General features: G+C 36.4%; 1 protein-coding gene across 2 annotated transcripts in view; it reads right to left on the reverse strand.

Annotated features, from left to right (window-relative positions):
- The window catches only part of PKP2 (plakophilin 2), a 121,544-nt gene that overhangs the window by 66,699 nt on the left and 34,105 nt on the right, over positions 1-20,740 (reverse strand). For both annotated transcript variants that reach the window (XM_077170496.1, XM_077170495.1), the window contains exon 4: positions 771-906. In XM_077170496.1, the coding sequence (XP_077026611.1) occupies positions 771-906 (136 nt within the window). The remainder of the gene's footprint in view (positions 1-770; positions 907-20,740) is intronic.

Genomic DNA, 20,740 nt, shown 5'->3' on the forward strand with positions numbered 1-20,740 from the left:
GAACAAGGTAGGGCTAAAATATACTAAAGATTTCAAAGTTAGAATGTTAATTGAATAAAAAAGTACAGAGTACTGTGAATAATATATAATTGTGATTTTCTTTTAAACAAAAATTATATCCCACCAACACATCCAACAAATATTTCTACATGCAAAGACTATCTCTGGAAAGATACCCCAAAATTGATTCTACCCCAAGAAAAGGAGACTGAAATAAGAGAGAAACATACTTTTCTGAACTGTGTGATTTTTCCTCCCACAAATATATCACTCTAAAAAAACAAATATAAAATGACTAATTGATTTCATTTTTGTGGAAGGCTCCCCATTGAACAATTATTACAAAATGAAAAATTAGAAATTATGAAATGTATATGTTGAGAATTTTAAAGTTACAAAAACACCGCTTGTATTTCATATCTTTTAATTAAAGAAAAATTAGCCTGTTATACATACACACACACACACACACACACACATAAATTCTCTCAGAGAAAACTGGAAATACACAGACTTCATAGTACTTGCTTCTAAAGGATGTTTCTAAAAGAGGAAGTGAGGAAGAAAGGCAAAAAAGAATGCGGCTTGTACAGTGACTTACTTTTTCGGTTTCTTAATTGCAGGGAAATTGTTTTTCTGGATTTTCTTCTTAATAAAAGAGAAGTTCAATAAACATTTTAAATTTCAAATAAAGTGGCAGTCTCAGTTTTCAGGGCCATACTAGACATGAAAGTGCGTGTGGTTTTGCACACTATGAAGGTGATACTCACTCTTTTCCGGGCTTCAGATTTCTGGAAGCACTCATGCTGTATGAAGGTAGCTGCAGCAGAAATCCTAGGCAGTGGCGTGTGGTCTGCATCGAGCATACTCACTGCTCGCTCCAGAGTCATCTCGAGGTCTGCATTCCTAGACAAACAGTCACAAATTCAACAAAATACCAAACCTGCTCCCTCCTGCCTACCAATCTGACTTGGCTAAATACTGGGAAACACCTAGAACATCTGAGCCATGGCTGTTCTTCAGTCAAAGGGATAATCAGCACCCAGGGATCAGGAGGTATAGGAAGCAAGCAGCAGAAATATTTCAACTCTGATCAGACTAACCTCTGAAGCTACCACTGAATAGAGTGGAACTGTAACACTTAATCAAAGAAAGAAACTGAACTCTTTTAGATAAAAATGTGTTGCCTGGTAATTGCAACTTAAAAAGTGACTTCAAAGGCACAATAAGACTTTTGGTGGAATTCAAAAGAAATTTGCTTACAGCAATTAAAAATTATTCCTATCCTGATAATGTCAAACCTGGAGAGGAAATACCTCCCCCCCTAAAATCATCTTTGTCTTGAAGCTGTTCAGGATATATTTCACCTGAAAAACGAGTTAAAAAAAAAAAGTTCTCAACAAGTTCTTAATGCACGAACAGTATGTAAACGGTGAAAGCCAGGAAAAATGAGTTTGTACTGTGGAAATAAGCACTACCGAGGTGACGAAAATATTTCAGAAAAAGTAATGATTAAATGTGATTATAAAAACGCTTTTTCTTAATGAAAACTATTTTATACACATTCTGCGTTGCTAGGGGCTTTACTGTTATACTAGGATTCAGTTCATTTGTAACCTAGTAACATAGTTTTGTCTTTTACTAATTTCAGGTAATTTACAGTGTTGATAAAGTCTGACGTAGTTTGACACAGAGAGGCTAAGCCACAATTTAATTTGTTAAGACAGAGAAAATTTCTACTCTTAAAGTAACAATTCCCAAATGTCCTCTAGAACTATCTTTACTTTTCCCTTTTATTTCTGCCTGAAGGGTGACTAATAGAGGCAGACTGTCATCAACCTTGGGGCTAGCGCATTAGCACCTCTGTAAGCACAACTTCAAGGAAGCCCTAACCCAGGATGGCCACATGACTTAAAGGTAGTCCAGGGCTCTTCTCCAGCTTCAAAGAGGGTTACACCAGATTCATTCTGAGTAATGGAGACGCCTTAGATTTCCTAGCAAGCACAGCGAGTAAATTCTCTCTTGTATCAGAGTAGCCCCCTAATATGCCTGTGTCTACGGATGTGAGTGCACTGAATGAAGTGCATGGTCTGTTTGGGGGTGGGGGGGTGTGGCACAGGTGAGAGGATAAGGAGCAATGGGCCTTCTGACTAAAAACTAATACCTACTGCTTCCGAAACACATGTCCAAGCATAGAAGTGTTGCCTCATGAACAGACGAGTATTAAAAGTGAAGCAGAACATATCTGGCCTCTAAATTGAAAAGTATAAAATGATCCCATATTCAAAGATGTGCTAAGAGCATGGTAAAAAATACAAGCTATTATCATTAAAAATAGAATCTGAGTCACTTTAATATAATCACATTTTTAAAAAGATATGGAAATATTTCACATGCATGGATCCCAATGCACTTACAAAGAATCTAAACTCTAAAAAATCTCAATCTTATTGGCAATCTTAAGCCTTTATCATCCAGCACTATAGGTGTTTTAATTGATGGAAGATAATTTATAACATAAAAATTGCCCTCTGTTTAATGCAGCTGCTTTTTTTTTCTTCAAAGATTCAGCCATTAAAATAAGCCACAAATGACTCAGGAAAGTATAGATTTCCCACATCTCTCTAACATTCAAAAAATAATTCTATTGCTCTAATCCTTTATTTTCCTGAACATGATTCACAAAGAAGTTCAGCATTCACTTCCAGCCAAACTGAAAAAACTTCAACAAGGTTTTCTACAGCTGTTTGTGTCAATTTTCTGTTGTGTTCTCGTCTACAAAGTCCAAGTCCACAACACAGCACACATTTTGACTCTAGTCTGGCTCCATTTTCTTTCTTCCTTCTCTTCTGGTCTACTACCCTGACCTCCAATCACACCAGACTTCTCTTGACCTTCTCCAAACACTGCATGCCTCTCCACAGGTCACCCTCTTTGATTTTTCTGGAAAGCTCATCCTTCTACCTAATTCTTTCCTGTTCCTCAAGATTCAAGTCAAACACCATCACTTCTGTGAACACTTTTCTGTGCCACCCCCAATAGAGCTATTCCTTTCCTCTTCTATTCTCCTACAGCATTTCGCCCTTCCCTCTCTCCTTTACCATCCCACCGCCTTCCTCCCTCCCTCCCTCCCTTTCCTCCTTCCTCCCTCCCTTCCTCCCTTCCTACATCTCTTTCCATTAAGTCTTAAGCACTTAATGTCTGCCAAAATGTGGCTTCAGAGATGGGGATGGGGGTAGGGGAGGATAAGGAAGAGTAATTGTTCCCCAAACCCTCTTGTCCCCTAAGTTTGTTCTCCAGAAGTTAGTCTTTTCAACATGCAACTAATATGTACAGTGATGAAAATGCAAATGAAAAATGCAAGAAGAATCAGTGTAAAAGATCATCAGTCAAAATATGAAACATTACAGGAAAAGAATCAAAAGCATACTTTTTATGTGCTCAATCCCCCAATAACCAGTATTCCTGTTAACTGACAACACAGCCCTGTCCCCCAGGCTAGTTCTCCTGTTCCTCTGAAGGGAAGCAAACATGAGATAATGAATGGAAAGTTCCTGCATGTTGTCAGATTCTCAATAAATGCAAATTGCCCTACTCACAAAGACTTTGAAGTGTGATGAAAGCATTGCTTTGGAAGATGACTGTGGAGTAGATATATGTTTCTAGAAATGAAGAGACAGTGATGAGGATATTGTAAGAGACTCAGCTGAGACAAAAAAGACTTGAGTTGGGCTGATAAAAATAGAAACGGAAAGAAAGATATAGTTTCAAGAGACTTGAATAATCAAGTAACTAAAGTGCTTGGTAATGAAGAGGACATATGTTCTAGTTTGCTAGCTGCCAGACTGCAATATACCAGAAACAGAATAGCTTTGAAAAGGGGGAATTTAATAAGTTGCTAGTTTACAGTTCTAAGGCCAAGAAAATGTCCCTATTAAAACAAATCTATAGAAATGTCCTATCAAAGGCATCCATCCAGGGAAAGATACCTTGGTTTAAGAAGGCCGATGAAGTTTAGGGTTTCTCTCTCAAGTGAGAAGGCACATGGCGAACACAGTCAGGGTTTCTCTCTCAGCTGGAAGGGCACATGGCAAGCAAGGCGTCATCTGCTAACTTCTTCTCCTGGCTTCTTGTTTCATGAAGCTCTCCGGGAGGCATTTTCCTTCTTCGTCTCCAAAGGTCGCTGGTTGATGGACTCTGCTTCTCGTAGCTGTGTCGCTCTTCTCTGCTCTCTCTGAATCTCCTTCATTCTCCAAAATGTTTCCTCTTTATAGAACTCCAGAAACTTATCAAGACCCACCCAAATGGGTGGAGACATGCCATCTAATCCAGTTTAACAACCACTCTTGATTAAATCACATCTCCAGGGAGATGATTTTATTTTGGTTTCAAACATAGAGTATTGAATAGGGATTATTCTACCTTTATGAAAAGGGATTTTGATTAAAACATGGCATTTCTAGGCACATACATCCTTTCAAACCAGCACAATGTGTAAGGAAGTCAACACGACATGTTTGCTGCTCTTTACCACTCTATGTCACAAAAGAAGATGCAGTCTCTTTCTACTGTCTCTTTCTTGTATCAGAGTAGTCCCCCAACATGCCTGTGTGTACAGAGTGAGCGTAATGAGGTGCATAGTCTGTTTGGGGGTGGGTGGGTGTGGCACAGGTGAGAGAATAAGGCACAATGAGTCTCACGACTAAAAACTAATATTGCTTCTGAAACACACGTCCAAGCACAGAAGTGTTACCTCATGCGCACAAGAGTGCATTGCTCTTTTTGTTCTTTGAATTCCTATAGATACTGCTTCGTACCACACCACTTAGTACTTGATTATACCTCATATATCCTTCTCCACAGAAGCTCTCTTAGACCTTCATAAACTCCACTCAATTTTCTAAAGTGTAAGAGGAACTTAATATTCATATGCTGAACCATCAAGTCCTGAAAGGTAAAGAAATCATATTTTCAGAAAAATTCACCTAAACTTGGTGATTAACTTTTTCATCAGTCTGATTTAGAACAGGTGTTGACTGTCTCTTTTACTCTGATCTTGGTTTTTAGCTGCATTAGTAACTGATCAGTCATTCCTCTTTTGGAAAGACAAACTCGTTGTTTAATACATTATGCCAGTCCATTTCTTTATAGTTTTATCTAGCTACTCTACAGGAATGTTTCACATAAATGAGAAAACACTCTTTGACATGCAGGAACTTCACTACATGGAGAAAAGCTGACTCAAAAGATAAGGGCTGGACAGGGTTTGAAATGTGAGACAATGCAGACAAAGAGAGCAGAGTGTGTGGTCTCTGGTGGCAGGTCTCTCTGCCAGCAGCCTGGATAACTGAAATGAGCCATCCAGCTCACCAAAAGGAGGAAATCACCCATAGAAGCCATTTTGATAATTTATTTTCCTCATTATAGAGAATACCTCTCTCTGGTCTACTGTCTTTTTTTATAGAAGACAATTTCACCTTTTTAAAATCAAAGAGAAGAGTTGGTTTCTATGATTTGTGGTGTCTAGGCTGGTAACTCAGTAAATTGTCAACAACAGATTTCTTCCCTTTATTTTAAAAATTCTTGACTCCAAGCAGTCCCTCTATTCTTTGAAATGTTTTAAAATATTCTAATAAAATTCACTACCCATTAAAACAATTAACTCCAAATATTATGGTTAATACTTCTAGAATCTGAGCAAGAACAAAAGGAAAGTAAAAACTAGCAGACAAAGAAGTAGAGTACATGCTTCTTTTTTCTTCAGTTTCTTCATTTTTTTCACCACACATTTATGCAGTGACTATCAGGTACCTTCCTCTGTTTTAAGGTGCTGAGAATATAAAGATGAATAAGACACTCACAAGAAGTCAAAACACATTGCAACAATTAGCTGTAGAACAGATTTCAGAGTTTGGTATGGGTTACAATTCCACAATTTTAGGTTTTATTTCTAGCTGCTCTAAGGTACTGGAGATTTAAAAAAATAGCAATATTCTGATTCAGCACTCATTTGTTAAATCCTACCTTTTTGTATAATTCCATCATCATCTTTTATCTTTCTCCCACTCTTTAGGGGTATTTGGGCTATGCTCATTCTAACTTTTTCATGTTGGAAGGGGTCACTGATAATATGGGATGGGGGGATAGAACTAGTTGATGTTCTGGAGAGGCTGGCCCCTCTGCATTTCAGAACTTGTCTAGTCCAGGGACCCACCTGGAGCTTGTAGCTTTCTGGAAAGTTACCCTAGTGCCTGGAACTTTTGTAGAATCTCATCTAATGCCCTAGGTGTTCTTCAGAATTGGCAGGAATGGTTTTGGTTGGGGCCTGCCTGGCTCTTGATAGACCCTCAAGCAGAATTTACCCCTATATGAGATCTGGGCTTGGTTTGGTGGAGAATTACTGACAAATCAAGTGCAAATGGGAACATTAAAAATAAAACCAAGTAAATGCAAAATTTTACATGAGTGAAGGAAACCACTTTATTAAGATAATCAAATACCCCAAACACAACAGAAAATCACAAAGCACATGAAGATTCAGGCAGAAATGGCCAGCCAAATGACCAAATCAAAACCACCAGAGGAAACAGAATATGGAATAACTATTCAAGGATATTTCTAAAGAAATAAAGGATAATTGGAAGACACTAGATGATCACAAAGAATTCAAAAGATTAAAGAGAAAAATGGCAGCTTTCACAAAGATGAAAGATACAGTAGACCAAAACAGAAATATACTAGAGACACAAGGTGGCAAACTCAAAGAAGCAGAAGGAAGAATAAGTGAGCTAGAACTCAGAACAACCAAACCAAAGTGCACCAAAGAACAAATGGCAAGAAAGATGGACAAAATGGAACTGGATCTTAGGGAAATTATGGACAACAAAAGGCGCACAAATGTAAGAATCATTGGTATCCCAGGAGAAGAGAAGAATAAAGGGATGGGAAGTTTAGTTGAAGATTTAATGGGGAACTCTTCCCAACCCTTATAAAAGACATAAATATGCAAATCAACGAAGCCAAATCAACCCAAATAGAATAAAACCAAATAGCCCTACTCCATGACACATACTAATCAGTCTGTCAAATATTGAAGAGAAGCAGAAAGTCCTGGAAGAAGCAGGAGAAAAGCGATCTACCACATAAAAGAGAAAGCACATAAGACTCAGTTCAGATTACTCAACAAGCACCTTGGAGGCAAGAATGCAGTGGTATGATATATTCAAGATCCAGAACAAGAAAGGTTTCCAGAAAAGAATTTTTATCCAGCCAAGTTGTTCTTCGAAATTGAGGGAGAGATTAAAATCTTCAAAGACAAACAAAGACTGAGAGAACTAGTCAACAAGAGACCTGCCCTATAAAAAATACTAAAGGGAGTCCTGCCAGCTGAAAAAAAAAGACAGTTGAGGGAGGTCTGGAGGAGGGCACAGAATTAAAAAGTACCAGAAAGGGTAATTTAAAGAATGAAAAGAGAGAAAGGGGAGAGAATATGTAGATCTGACAAATAAAAACTAAAGCATAAAATGGTAGATTCAAGAAACGATTTTACGGTAATAACTTTGAATGTTAATGGACTAAACTCATCAATTAAAAGATACAGGTTGGCAGAATAGATTAAAGATATAATCCATTTATATGCTGTTTACAAGAGATGATCTTAGACCCAAGGAAACAGACTCAAAGTAAAAGGATGGAAAAATATGTTTCATGCAAGCTGTAACCAAAAGAAAGCAGAGGTAGCTACACTAATATCAGAAAAAATAGGCTTTAAGTGTAAAGATGTCACAAGAGACAAAGCAACACACAACATATTATTAATAAAAGGAACAAATCACCAAGAGGAAATAACAATCATTCATGTTTATCATCTTAATCAAGGAGCTCCAAAATGCACGAGGCAAACACTGGCAAAACTGAAGGGAGCTACAGATATTTCAACAATAGCGGGAAACTTCAATACACCACTCTCTACTACAGACAGAACAACCAGACAGAGGATCAACAAGGAAATACAGAACTCAGACAATGTGATAAATAAATTAGATCTAATAGACATATATAGATCATTATACCTCAAAACACCAGGATATACATTCTTACCTAGTGCACATGGATGTTCTCCAGAATAGATAATATGTTGGGACACAAAATAAGACTTTATAAATTTAATAAGATTGAAATTATCCAAAGTACTTCCTCTGACCATAAAAGAATGAAGCTAGAAATTAATAACCACCAAAAAACCAGGGCTTTCACAAATATATGTAGACTGAACAATACACTTTTAAATAATCAGTGGGTCAAAGAAGAAATTGCTGGAGAAATCGGTAAATATTTTGAGACAAATGATAATGAGACTACAACACTTCAGGACTTAGGGGATGCAGCAAAGGCTAAGAGGGAATTGCCTTAAACACCTATATTAAAAAAGAAGAATAAGTAAAAACTGACTACTTAACTATTTACCTGGAAAAATTAGAGAAAGGATAGCAAAAGAAAGAAAAAAGGAAAAGAATCAGCAATTCAAGCAGAAACAACAAAACAATAGAAAATAATCAACAAAACCAAAGTTGATTTCTTGAGAAAATCAATAAAATTGATGGACACCTAGATAGACTGACAAACAAAAAAGAGAGAAGACGCATTAAAATCATTCTGATTTAAAAAAAATCAGAAATGAGAGGGGGGAGTTGTTATGATGGATACTGAGGAAATTTTAAAAATCTTAAGAGCATACTATGAACAACTATCTGCCAACAAACTAGGTAATGCAGATCAAATGGACAAATTTCTAAAAACATACAAACTGTTCTCGCCTGCCCTACAGAGTTCTCGCCTGCCATGCTGGAGTCCTGCGTTCAATTCCTGGTGCCTGCCCATGCAAATAAAACAAAAAAACAAACAAAAACATAGAAACTACCTATAATGACTTGAGAAGAAACAGAAGATTTCAACAATTATAGTTGAAGAGATTCAATCAGTCATCAAAAATGTTCCCTCCCCAAAAATCCCAGGAGCAGAAGGCTTCACAGGGAAATTATATCAAATATTCCAAAAAGAACTAACAACAATCCTGCTTAAACTCTTCCAAAAAACTGAGGAAAAAGGAATATTACTTAGCTCTTTTGTGAAGCTAATATCACCCTAATACCAAAAACTGGATACAGACACTACCCAAAAGGAAAACTACACATCAATCTCCCTAATGAACATAGATGCAACAATTCTCAACAAACTACTAGCAAATCAAATACGATGACACATTATAAAGAACAATATATCAAAACAATGTGGAGTATATATCAAGAATGCAAGGTGGTTCAACACAAGAAAATCAATCAATGTAATACAAGCATATTAACAAATCATAAGGGGAAAAATCACATAAACACATCGATTGATGTCAAAAAAGAATTCAACAAAATTCAGCAGCCATCATAAAACACTTTTCTCAGTTGATAAAAAACTGAAAGTTTTTTTCAGTTTCAAAGTGTTTTTTCAGTTGATAAAAACACTTCAAAAGGTAAGAATCAAAGGAAACTTTTTCAATATCATAAAGGACAAAATATGAAAGACTTATAGCTAGCATCATCCTTAACAATAAGAGATTGAAAGCATTTCTCCTAAGATTAGGAATGAGACAAGGATGTCTACTGTCACCACTATTACTCAAGATTGTATTAGAAATCCTAGCTGGAGCAATTTGAAGAGAAAGAAAATGCGTCCAAAAAGGAAAAGGAAGAAGTAAAGCTTTCATTATTTGTAATGACATGATCCTATATGTAGAACCCCCTGAGAAGTCTATGATGAAGTTACTTGAGCTAATACACAAATTCAGCAAGTGGCAGGATACAAGACTAATGTACAAAAATCAGTAGTATTTCTATATACAAGTAATGACCTATTTGAGGAGACAATTAAGGAAAAAAATTCCATTCAAAATAGCAACTGAAAGAATCCAGTATATAGGAATAAGCCTAACAGGGATGTTAAAGACTTGTACACAGAAAACTATAAAATATTGTTAAAATAAATTTTAAAATGACCTAAATAGATGGAAAGACATTCCATGCTCATGGATAGGAAGGTTGAATATTGTTAATATGTCAATTCTACCCAAACAGATCTACAGATTCAATGCAATACCAATCAAAATCCCAATAACCTACGTGAAGACTTAGAAAAGCTAGTTAAGAAATTTATTTGGAAGAAAAAGAGGCCCCAAATAGCTAAAGATATCATAAAAAAGAAGAGTGAAGTGGGAGGACTAACACTTCCTGACTTTAGAGCTTACTATAAAGCCACAGTGGTCAAAACAGCATGGCACTGACACAAAGATAGAAGTATCAACCAATGGAATCAAATTTAGAATGCAGAGATACACCACCAAATCTATGGACAAATGATCTTCAATAAGGCCCCCAAATTCACTGAAGGGGGACACAATAGTCTTTTCAATGAATGGGCAAGGGAGAATTGGATATCAATAGCCAAAAGAAAGAGGACTCCTACCTTACACCCTCTAGATTATTAATTCAAAAGGTATTAAAGGCCTAAATGTAAGAGCCAATACCATAAAACTTCTAGAAGAAAATGTAGCATAACATCTTCAAGATCTAATAAGAGGGAGTGGCTTCTTAAACTTTACACCTAAAGTGCAAGGAGTGAAAGAAAATATGGATAAATGATAACTTCTTAAGATCAAGTCCTGTGCCTCAAAGGACTTTTTCAAAAAGTTTCAGTGGGAGAAAATATTTGGAAACCATCTATTGGATAAAGGCATAATAACCTGTGTAAATAAAGAAATTATACAGCTCAACAGCAAAAACAAACAATTCAATTAAAAATGGGTAGAGGATATGAACAGATACTATTCCAAAGAGTAAATACATATGGCTATAAAGCACATGAAGAGATGCTCATTTCATTAACTATAAAGGAAATGCTAATCAAGACAACAAGGTATCACCTCACACTTATGAGAACGGCTCCTTTAAAATAAACAGAAAACTACAAATGTTGGAGAGGATGGAGAAACTGGAACACTTATTCACTGTTGGTGGGAATGTATAATGGTACAGCCACTGTGGAAAACAGGCGATTCCTGAGAAATCTAAATACTGAGTTACTCTATGACCTGGCAATACCATATACCACAGCACTACCAGGGACAACTAACTCTGGGGGAGGGACAAGCGATATAGTATAGTTTTGATTTGACAGTTGCTCAGTTCTTTATCTTTATGGACCAATGAAAATAGTCTAAAATTAAAAATGCTACTGACTGTACAACCAGTGAGGATATTGTAATACATGCTTTGTTTATTTTGGACATTATCTATGATGTCCAATAGATGGAAGGAGCTGAAGGGTAAAGTGACTGAGAAGCAAATGATGAACTGTGATACATTTATGTGATGGATATGGTGTGGCTACAAAAAGAAAGGATGTTGAGAGGCATGCAATGAACTGAATAAACCTTGGGGACAATGTGCTGTGCAAAATAAACTAGAAACAAAAGAGGAAAGACACAAAGGTCTTTTTCAGAAAATAGTTATAAAAAATTGGAGCCTAGACTGTAAGTCCTTACAGCAGCCACACTTAGTCTGAAGTTGTAAATGTATTTCTAGATTCTCAAATCTGTTTAAAATCTCTCAGTTACTGGAATGTTATATGTGTATCAACAGAATTTCCCTGGAACTCTGAGTAACTCTGTGACACCTAAGACCCAGACGTGGAGGGCAGCCCTGAAAACTAGCATAGCTATGTACAATAAAAGTTAAAGCAACAAAAAACAGAGATCAGGTCTCAATTAGAGATAAAAATCAAGCCATTCTGGTTAGGATTAAAGTAAATCAGAATACAGGGTAAAAGGTGATAGTGTATGTACTCTAGACTTTCACCTGTATGAGATCAAAGGCAGAGAAGTTTATTACGTCTATAACCTCAATTTCCTGTAACACACAACCTTAATCAAGCTGTCTAGATAGCTCATTTAAACACCCAAACTCCTGCAATTCAGCATGGGAATAAGGCCTTCAATTCTGTATAGCTTAATGATTACAGGGTACATCTCAGACCATGGTGGGCTGATAATTAAAAAGTATTGGTAGGGTCCCTTGAGAGTCCAAAAAGGGGAAGAAAAAAAAAAAAAAACTATTAAACTTTCCCATGTGAGAACCCCGGGACACCTTCTCAACCATTGAGACTTCCAAGAAAATAAGCCCAAGCCCTCGATTTTTAAAAAAAAATTATTGATCTCCTAGTGTTTTATTATGTAAGTTTTTTAAAATTACAATAGTGATACTACTTGCTATGAAAAATGTTTCCAGAATCCCAGACCCTCACTGTTAATCACAATTTAAGATTTGAGTATATCTTTTCAGCTAAAGAATGGAAGCCACCAATATTTTCCTTTTATAAAGATGATGTGACACGTTATGGAATATTTGGAAAACATACACCAAAAAAAAAAACACTTAAAAAAATAAAAATTAAATGTACCAACATCTGAAGATAACCACTAGGCTTTTTAAAAAAATATATTTTTATTTACAAATATTTACACACATATAATTCATATATGGTGTACAATCAATGGCTCACAATATCATCCCATAGTTGTGTGTTTATTATCATGATCATTTTTAAAACATTTACATCACTCCAGAAAAAGAAATAAAAAGAAAATCATACATCCCATACCCTTATTCTCCTTATCACTGACCACTGATGTTTCCATGTACCCAATTTATTTTACCCCTAATCCTCCCTATTATTTATTTATTTTTATTCATATATATTTTTTACTTATCTGCCCATACCCTGGATAAAAAGAGCATCAGACACAAGGTTTTCACAATCACACAGTCACAGTGTAAAAGCTATATTGTTATACAATTGTCTCCAAGAATCAAGACTACTAAAATATAGTTGAACAGCTTCAGGTACTTCCCTCTAGCTACTCCAATACAACATAAACTAAAAAGGGATATCTATATGATGCCTAAGAATAACCTCTCAAACCTGTTTAAGATCTCTCAGTTACTAAAATGTTTTATCGTCTCATTTCTTTCTTCTCTCCATTTTGGTCAAGAAGGCTTTCTCAGTCTCATCATGCCGGGTCCAGCGAATCCCAGGACTTCTGTCCCATGTTGCCAGGGGGATTTACACCCCTGGGAGTCTGTCTCATGTAGTGGGGGGAAGGCAGTGTGTTCACCTGCCGAGTTGGCTTAGAGAGAGAGGCCACTTCTGAGCAACAAAAAGGTTCTCTGGGGGTGACTCTTAGATGTAATTATATGTAGGCTTAGCCTATCCTTTGCAGGAATGTTTCATCTGGGCAAACCCCAAGATCAAGGGCTCAGACTATTGATTTGGTTGTCTCCGCTGCTTGCAAGAATATCAGGAATTCTCCAAATGGAGAAGTTGAATATTTCCTTCTTATGCCCCAGTTCCCAAAGGGAACTTTCAAGCCCTTGATTTTCTTTTTTTAAACATTATTTATCATGAAGTAGAACATATAAACAAAAAAGCAGTAAATTTCAAAGTACACTTTTTTTTTTTTGGTAAACTGATTTCTTTTCATGATCATTTCTTAGAATATTTGTATTAATTTGCAAAAAAGAAATAAGAAAACAGAAAACAAATCATACATACCATACCCCTTACCCCTGCCTTTCATTGGTCACTAGCATTTTAATCTACTAAATTTATTTTAACATTTGTTCCCCCTATTATTTATTTTTAATCTATATGTTTTACTCACCAGTCGAAAAGGTAGATAAAAAGAGTATCAGACACAAGGTTTTCACAATCACACAGTCACACTGTGAAAACTATATCATTATAAAATCATCTTCAAGAAACATGGCTACTGGAACACAGCTCTACATTTTCAGGCAGTTCCCTCCAGCCTCTCCATTACACCTTAAATAAAAAGGTGATATCATTTAATGTGTAAGAATAAATTCCAGGATAACCTCTCCACTCTGTTTGGAATCTCTCAGCCATTGACACTTTGTCTCATTTCACTCTTCCCGGTTTTGGTGGAGAAGGTTTTCTCAATCCCTTGATGCTGAATCCCAGCTCATTCTAGGATTTCTGTCCCACACTGCCAGGAAGGTCTATACCCCTGGGAGTCATGTCCCACGTAGAGAGGGGGAGGGCAGTGAGTTTGCTTGTCATGTTGGCTGAGAGAGAGAGGCTACATCTGATCAACAAAAGAGGTTCTCTTGGGGGTGACTCTTAGGCCTAATTTTAAGTAGGTTTAGCCTATTCTTTGTGGGGTTAAGTTTCATGTGAACAAATCCCAAGATTGGGGGCTTAGTCTATTGCTTTGGTTGTCCCTACTGCTTGTGAGAATATCAAGAATTTTCCACTTGGGGAGACTGAATTTTCCCCCTTTCTCACCATTCCCCCAAGGGGACTTTGCAAGTACTTTTTTTTTTGAATTCTCCCCCATTTTCACCATTCTCCGGAGGGGACTTTGCAAATACTTTTTATTCACTGTTCAAATCACTCCGGGATTCATTGGGGCATCAATATGGACAAACCTACAAAATCTCATGTCCTACCCAAGGTTCCATGTACTTATGGTATTCAATTAAGCTGTCCAGATAAGTTATATTAGGAAATGCATTGTCAAAATATAAATTCTGTACCAAACATTTTTTGCTTTAGTCTTACATGTAAGTTAAAATTTTAAAATATTAATTACCATCTATTTTCAACACCCTGCAGGATTGACATTCCTTTGTTCTTCCTCACGCAAAAACATTTTTAAATTTGTACATTTAGTCACTATCATTATACACTCTAGGCACTCCTTGATTATACCATCTCAGTCTTTATCGTCTATCTTTCCTTCTGATTTCATTTGTGCCCCTAGGCTTCTACCCTCTATCATTGATACGTTTGGCTTCATTCAGTGTTCTAACATTATTGTATTACAGTTAGGTAGCATTGTGCTATCCATTTCTGAATTTTTACAATCAGTCCCATTGCACAATCTGTATCCCTTCAGTTCCAATTACCCAATATCTACCCTATTTCTAGCTCCTGTTTGTCTCTGTTCTTTACTGAAATTCTTCAAGTTATTCATTAATGTTGGTTCATATCAGTGAGACCACACAGTATTCGTTCTTTTGTTTTTGGCTAATCTCACTCAGCATAACGTCCTTAAGGTCCATCCATATTGTTACTTACTTCATAACTTTATTCTGTTTTATAGCTGCATAATATTACACCGTATGTATATACCACAGCTTGTTTAGCCACTTGTCTGTTGATGGACATTTTGGCCATTTCTATCTCTTGGCAATTGTAAATAATGTTGCTATAAACATTGGTGTGCAAGTGTCCCTTTGTGTCCCTGCCCTCATGTCCTCTGAGCAGATACCTAGCAATGGTTTTGCCAGGTCATATGGCAATTCTATACTTACTTTCCTGAGGACCTGCCAAACTGCCTTCCACAGCGGTTGTGCCATTTGACATTCCCACCAACAGAGGATAAGTTGCCTCTTTCTCCACATCCTCTTCAGAACTTGTCGTTTTCTGCTTTATTGATAATGGCCATTCTGGAGGGTGTGAGATGGTATCTCATTGTGGTTTTGATTTGCATTTCCCTAATAGTCAGGGAAGTTGAACATCTTTTTGTGCATCTTTTGGACATTTGTATTTCCTCTTCTGAGAAGTGTATGCTCAAGTCTTTTGCCCATTTTGTAATTGGGTTGTCTGTCTTTTTGTTGTTGAGTTGAACAATCTCTTTATATATTCTGGATACTAGACCTTTATGTGATATATTGTTTCTAAATATCATCTCCCATTGTGAAGGATGTCTTTTTTCTTTTTACTTTCTTGATCACAAAAGTGTTGAATTTTGAGAAGTTCCCATTTATTCATTTATTTCTTCAATGCTTGTGCTTTGGGTGTAAGGTCTAGGAAACTGCCTCCTATTATAAGATTTACAAGATATTTCCCTATTTTCTTCTAACAGTTTTATTCTTAGATCTAATGTTTAGGTCTTTGATCCATTTTGAGTTAATTTTTGTATAGGGTGTGAGGTATGGATCCCCTTTCATTCTTTTGCACGTGTATATCCAGTTCTCTAGGCACCATTCATTGAAGAGACTGTCCTGTTCCAGGTGAGTTTGCTTGACTGCCTCATCAAAGATCAATTGCCCAGAGGTGAGAGGATCTATATTTGAACACTCTATTCAATTCCATTGTCAGTATATCTATCTTCATGCCAGTACCATGCTGTTTTGACCACTGTAGCTTTCTAATACACTTTAAAGTCAGGTAGCATAAGACCTCTGACTTCATTTTTCTTTCTCAGGATACTTTTAGATATTCTGGGCACCCTGCCCTTCCAGATAAATTTGGTTATTGGTTTTCCTATTTCTGAAAAGTAAGTTTTTGGGATTTTAATTGGTATTGCATTGAATCTGTAAATCAATTTAGGTAGAATTGACATCTTAACTATATTTAGTCTTCTAATCCATGAACATGGTATGCCCTTTCATTTATTTAGGTCTTCTATGACTTCTTTTAACAATTTCTTGTCGTTTTCTTTGTATAGGTCTTTTGTCTCTTTAGCTGAATTTATTCCTTAGTATTTTATTCTTTTGGTTGCAACTATAAATGGAATTTTTTCTTGACTTCCCCCTCAGATTGTTCACTACTAGTGTACAGAAACACTACAGAATTTTGAGTGTTGATTTTGTAACCTGCCACATTGCTATACTTATTTATTAGGTCTAGTAGTTTTGCTGTGGATTTTTCAGGGTTTTTGACATACAGTATCATATCATTTGCAAACAGCGAGAGTTTAACTTCATCGTTTCCAATCCTGATGACTTGGATATCTTTATCTTGTCTAACTGCTCTGGCTAGAACTTCAAAACAATGTTGAATAACAATGGTGACAGTGGACACCCTTGTCTTGTTCCTGATCTTAGGGGGAAAGTTTTCAGTTTTTCTCCATTGAAGATGATGTTAACTGTGGGTTTTTCATATATTTCCTTTATCATGTTGAGGAAGTTCCCTTCTACTTCTATCTTTTGAAGTGTTTTCAACAGGAAAGGATGTTGAATTTTGTCAAATGCTTTTCTGCATCAATCAAGATGGATCACATGCTTTTCTGCTTTGATTTGTTGATATGGTGTATTACATTAATGGATTTGTTGAGCCATCCTTGCATACCTGGGATGAATCCTACTTGGTCAGAGTATATAATTCTTTTAATGTGCTGCTGGATTCAATTTGCAAGAATTTTGCTGAGGATTTTTGCATCTATATTCATCAGAGAGATTGGTCTGTAGTTTTCCTTTTTTGTAATATCTTTATCTGGCTTTGGTTTGAGGATGATATTGGCTTTGCAGAATGAATTAGGTGGCTTTCCCTCCTCTTCAATTTTTTTGAAGAGTTTGAGCAGGATTGGTACTAATTCTTTCTTGAATGTTTGGTAGAATTCACATGTGAAGCCATCTGGTCCTGGACTTTTGTTTTTGGGGAGCTTCTTAGTAACTGATTCCATTTTTTTACTTGTGATTTGTTTGTTGAGGTCGTCTATCTCTTCTCAAGTCAATGTTGGTTGTTCATGCCTTTCCAAGAAGTTGTTTCATCTGCATTGTCAAGTTTATTAGCATAAAGTCGTTCAATGATCCTCTCATTATTTCCTTTATTTCTGTGGGGTCAGTGGTTATGTCTCCTTTTCCATTTCTGATTTTATTTATTTGCATCCTCTCTCTTCTTTTCGTTAGCCTCACTAAGGGTCCATTTTCATTTTCTCATAGAACCAACTTTTGGTTTTGTTGATTTTCTTGATTGTTTTCATGTTCTCAACTTCATTTATTTCTGCTGTAATCTTTATTATTTCTTTCCTTTTGCTTCCTTTGGGGTTAGTTTGCTGTTCTTCCTCTAGTTATTCTAAGTGGATAGTCAATTCCTTGGCTTTTGCTCTTTCTTCTTTTTTGATATAGGCATTTTAGGGCAATAAATTTGCCTCTTAATACTGCCTTTGCTGCATCCCATAAATTTTGATAAGTTGTATTTTCATTTTCATTTGCCTTGAGATACTTACTGATTTCTCTTGTAATTTCTTCCTTGACCCTCTGGTTGTTTAAAAGTGTGTTGCTGAGCCTCCATATATTTGTGAATTTTCTGGCACTCTGCCTATTATTGATTTCCAACCTCATTCCTTTATGATCTGAGAAAGTGTTTTGTATGATTTCAATCTTTTTATATTTATTAAGACTTGTTGTGTGACTCAGATATGGTCTATCCTTGAGAATGATCCACAAGCACTTGAGAAAAAGGTATATCCTGGTGTTGTGGGGTGTAATGTTCTATAAATGTCTGTTAAGTCTAGCTCATTTATTGTATTATCCAAATTCTCTGCTTCTTTATTGAGCCTCTGTCTAGATGTTCTGTCCAATGATGAGAGATGGGAATTGAAGTCTCCAACTATTATGATAGATGTGTCTGTTTCTCTTTCCAGTGTTCTCAGTGTTTGCCTCACATATTTTGGAGCATTCTAGCTCAGTGCACCAATATTTATGATTGTTATGTCTTCTTGTTGAACTGTTCCTTTTATTAATACAGTGTCCTTCTTTGTCTCTTTTACCTGTTTTACATTTGAAGTCTAATTTGTTGGATATTAGTATAGCTACTCCTGCTCTTTTCTGATTGTTATTTGCATGAAATATCTTTTCCCAGCCTTTCACTTTCAACCTATGTTTATCCTTGGGTCTAAGATGCAGTTCCTTGTAGACAGCATATATATGAGTGTTGTTTTTAATCCAATCTGCCAGTCTATGTCTTTTGGTTGGGGAGTTTAATCCATAAACATGTAGTGTTATTACTGTAGGGGTAGTACTTTCTTCTACCATTTTGCCTTTTGGATTTTATATGTCATATCTCACTTTTCTTCTTTTTATCTTTACTGATAGTCTTCAATTCTACACTGTTCTCCACAACTCTCGCAACTGTCTTTTCCTATCTGTCTCTACTGCTCCCTTTAGTATTTCTTGCAGAGCTGGTCTTGGTCACAAATTATCAGGGATTTTTTTGCCTGAAAATGTTTTAATTTCACCCTGATTTTTGAAGGACAATTTTACTGGATATAGAATTTTTGGTTGGCAGCTTGTCTCTTCTAATAATTTAAATATACCATCCCATTGTCTTCTCGCCTCCATGGTCTCTGCTGAGAAATCTACACATAGTCTCATTGGGCTTTCCTTGTATGTGATGGATTGTTTTTCTCTTGCTGCTTTCAAGATTTGCTCTTGCTCCTTAACATCTGACATTCTGATTAGTAAGTGTCTTGGAGTATGTCTATTTGGATCTATATTGTTTGCGGTACGCTGCACTTCTTGCATCTGTAATTTTAAGTCTTTCATAAGAGTTGGGAAATTTTCAGTGATAATTTCCTCCATTAGTTTTTCTCCTCCTTTTCCCTTCTCTTCTTCTTGGACAGCCACAATATGTATATCTGTGCACTTCATGTTATTCAATTCCTTAGATCCTGCTTGTATTTTCCCATTCTTTTCCCTATATTTTCTTTTGCTTGTCAGATTTCAGATATTCCATCCTCCAGTTCACTAATCCTATTTTCTGCCTCTTGAAACCTGACATTGTAGGTTTCCATTGTTTTTTTTTCATCTCTTCTACTGTGCCTTTCATTCCCATAAGTTCTGTGATTTTTTTCAGACTTTTGATTTCCTCTTTTTGTTCATTCCTTGTCTTCTTTATATCCTCCCTCAATTCATTGATTTGATTTTTGATGAGGTTTTTCATGTCTGTTCAAACATTCTGAATTAACTGTTTCAACTCCTGTATCTCATTTGAATTGCTGGTTTGTTCCTCTGACTGGGCCATATCTTCAATTTTCCTAGTATGAGTTGTTATTTTTGCTGGCATCTAGGCATTTAATTACCTTAATTAGTTTATTCTGGAGATTGTTTTCACTGCTTTTAATCTAGGATTTTCTTGCTGGATGACTTTTTTGTCTATGTGTTCTTTGACATTCAATTCAGCTTATTCCAGACCTCTAGTTTAAGTTTTGTTTAACAGAGCAGAATTTTTCAGTTCTTGTTTTCTTGTTTCTTGCCTGCCTGTATGTTGCCTTTTTTAAAATCTCCCTTAGGAGGGCCTACTTAGGTATTATAGACCCCAGCCAGATTTTCCTAGACCAAATTGGCCTCCTCTCAGGAGGAAAGAGTCACCTGCATCAGTTTTACCTGAAGGTGAGACCCAGCAGATGGAAAGGCTTTCCTATGAAGCCTCTGGACTCTGTGTTTTTCCTATCCTGCCCAGTATGTGGCGCTTTTCTGCCTGCAGGTCCCACCAACATAAGGTGATGTGGTACCTTTTACTTCAGCAGACTCTCCCTTGCTGGGGGCATGGTTGAGATAGAGGAGAGGTTGCAGGCCAGCTTTAATGCTTCACTCTTCTACATTTGAAGTCTAATTTGTTGGATATTAGTATAGCTACTCCTGCTCTTTTCTGGTTGTTATTTGCATGAAATATCTTTTTCCAACCTTTCACTTTCAACCTATGTTTATCTTTGGGTCTAAGATGTGTTTCCTGTAGACAGCATATAGAAGGATCCTGTTTTTTAATCCATCCTGCCAGTCTATGTTTTTTGATTGGGGAGTTCAGTCCATTAACATTTAGTGCTATTACTGTTTGGGTAGTACTTTCCTCTACCATTTTGCCTTTTGCATTTTATATGTCATAT

The sequence above is a fragment of the Tamandua tetradactyla genome, chromosome 7 (genome assembly GCF_023851605.1).
Source record: "Tamandua tetradactyla isolate mTamTet1 chromosome 7, mTamTet1.pri, whole genome shotgun sequence".
Lineage (NCBI taxonomy): Eukaryota > Metazoa > Chordata > Mammalia > Pilosa > Myrmecophagidae > Tamandua > Tamandua tetradactyla.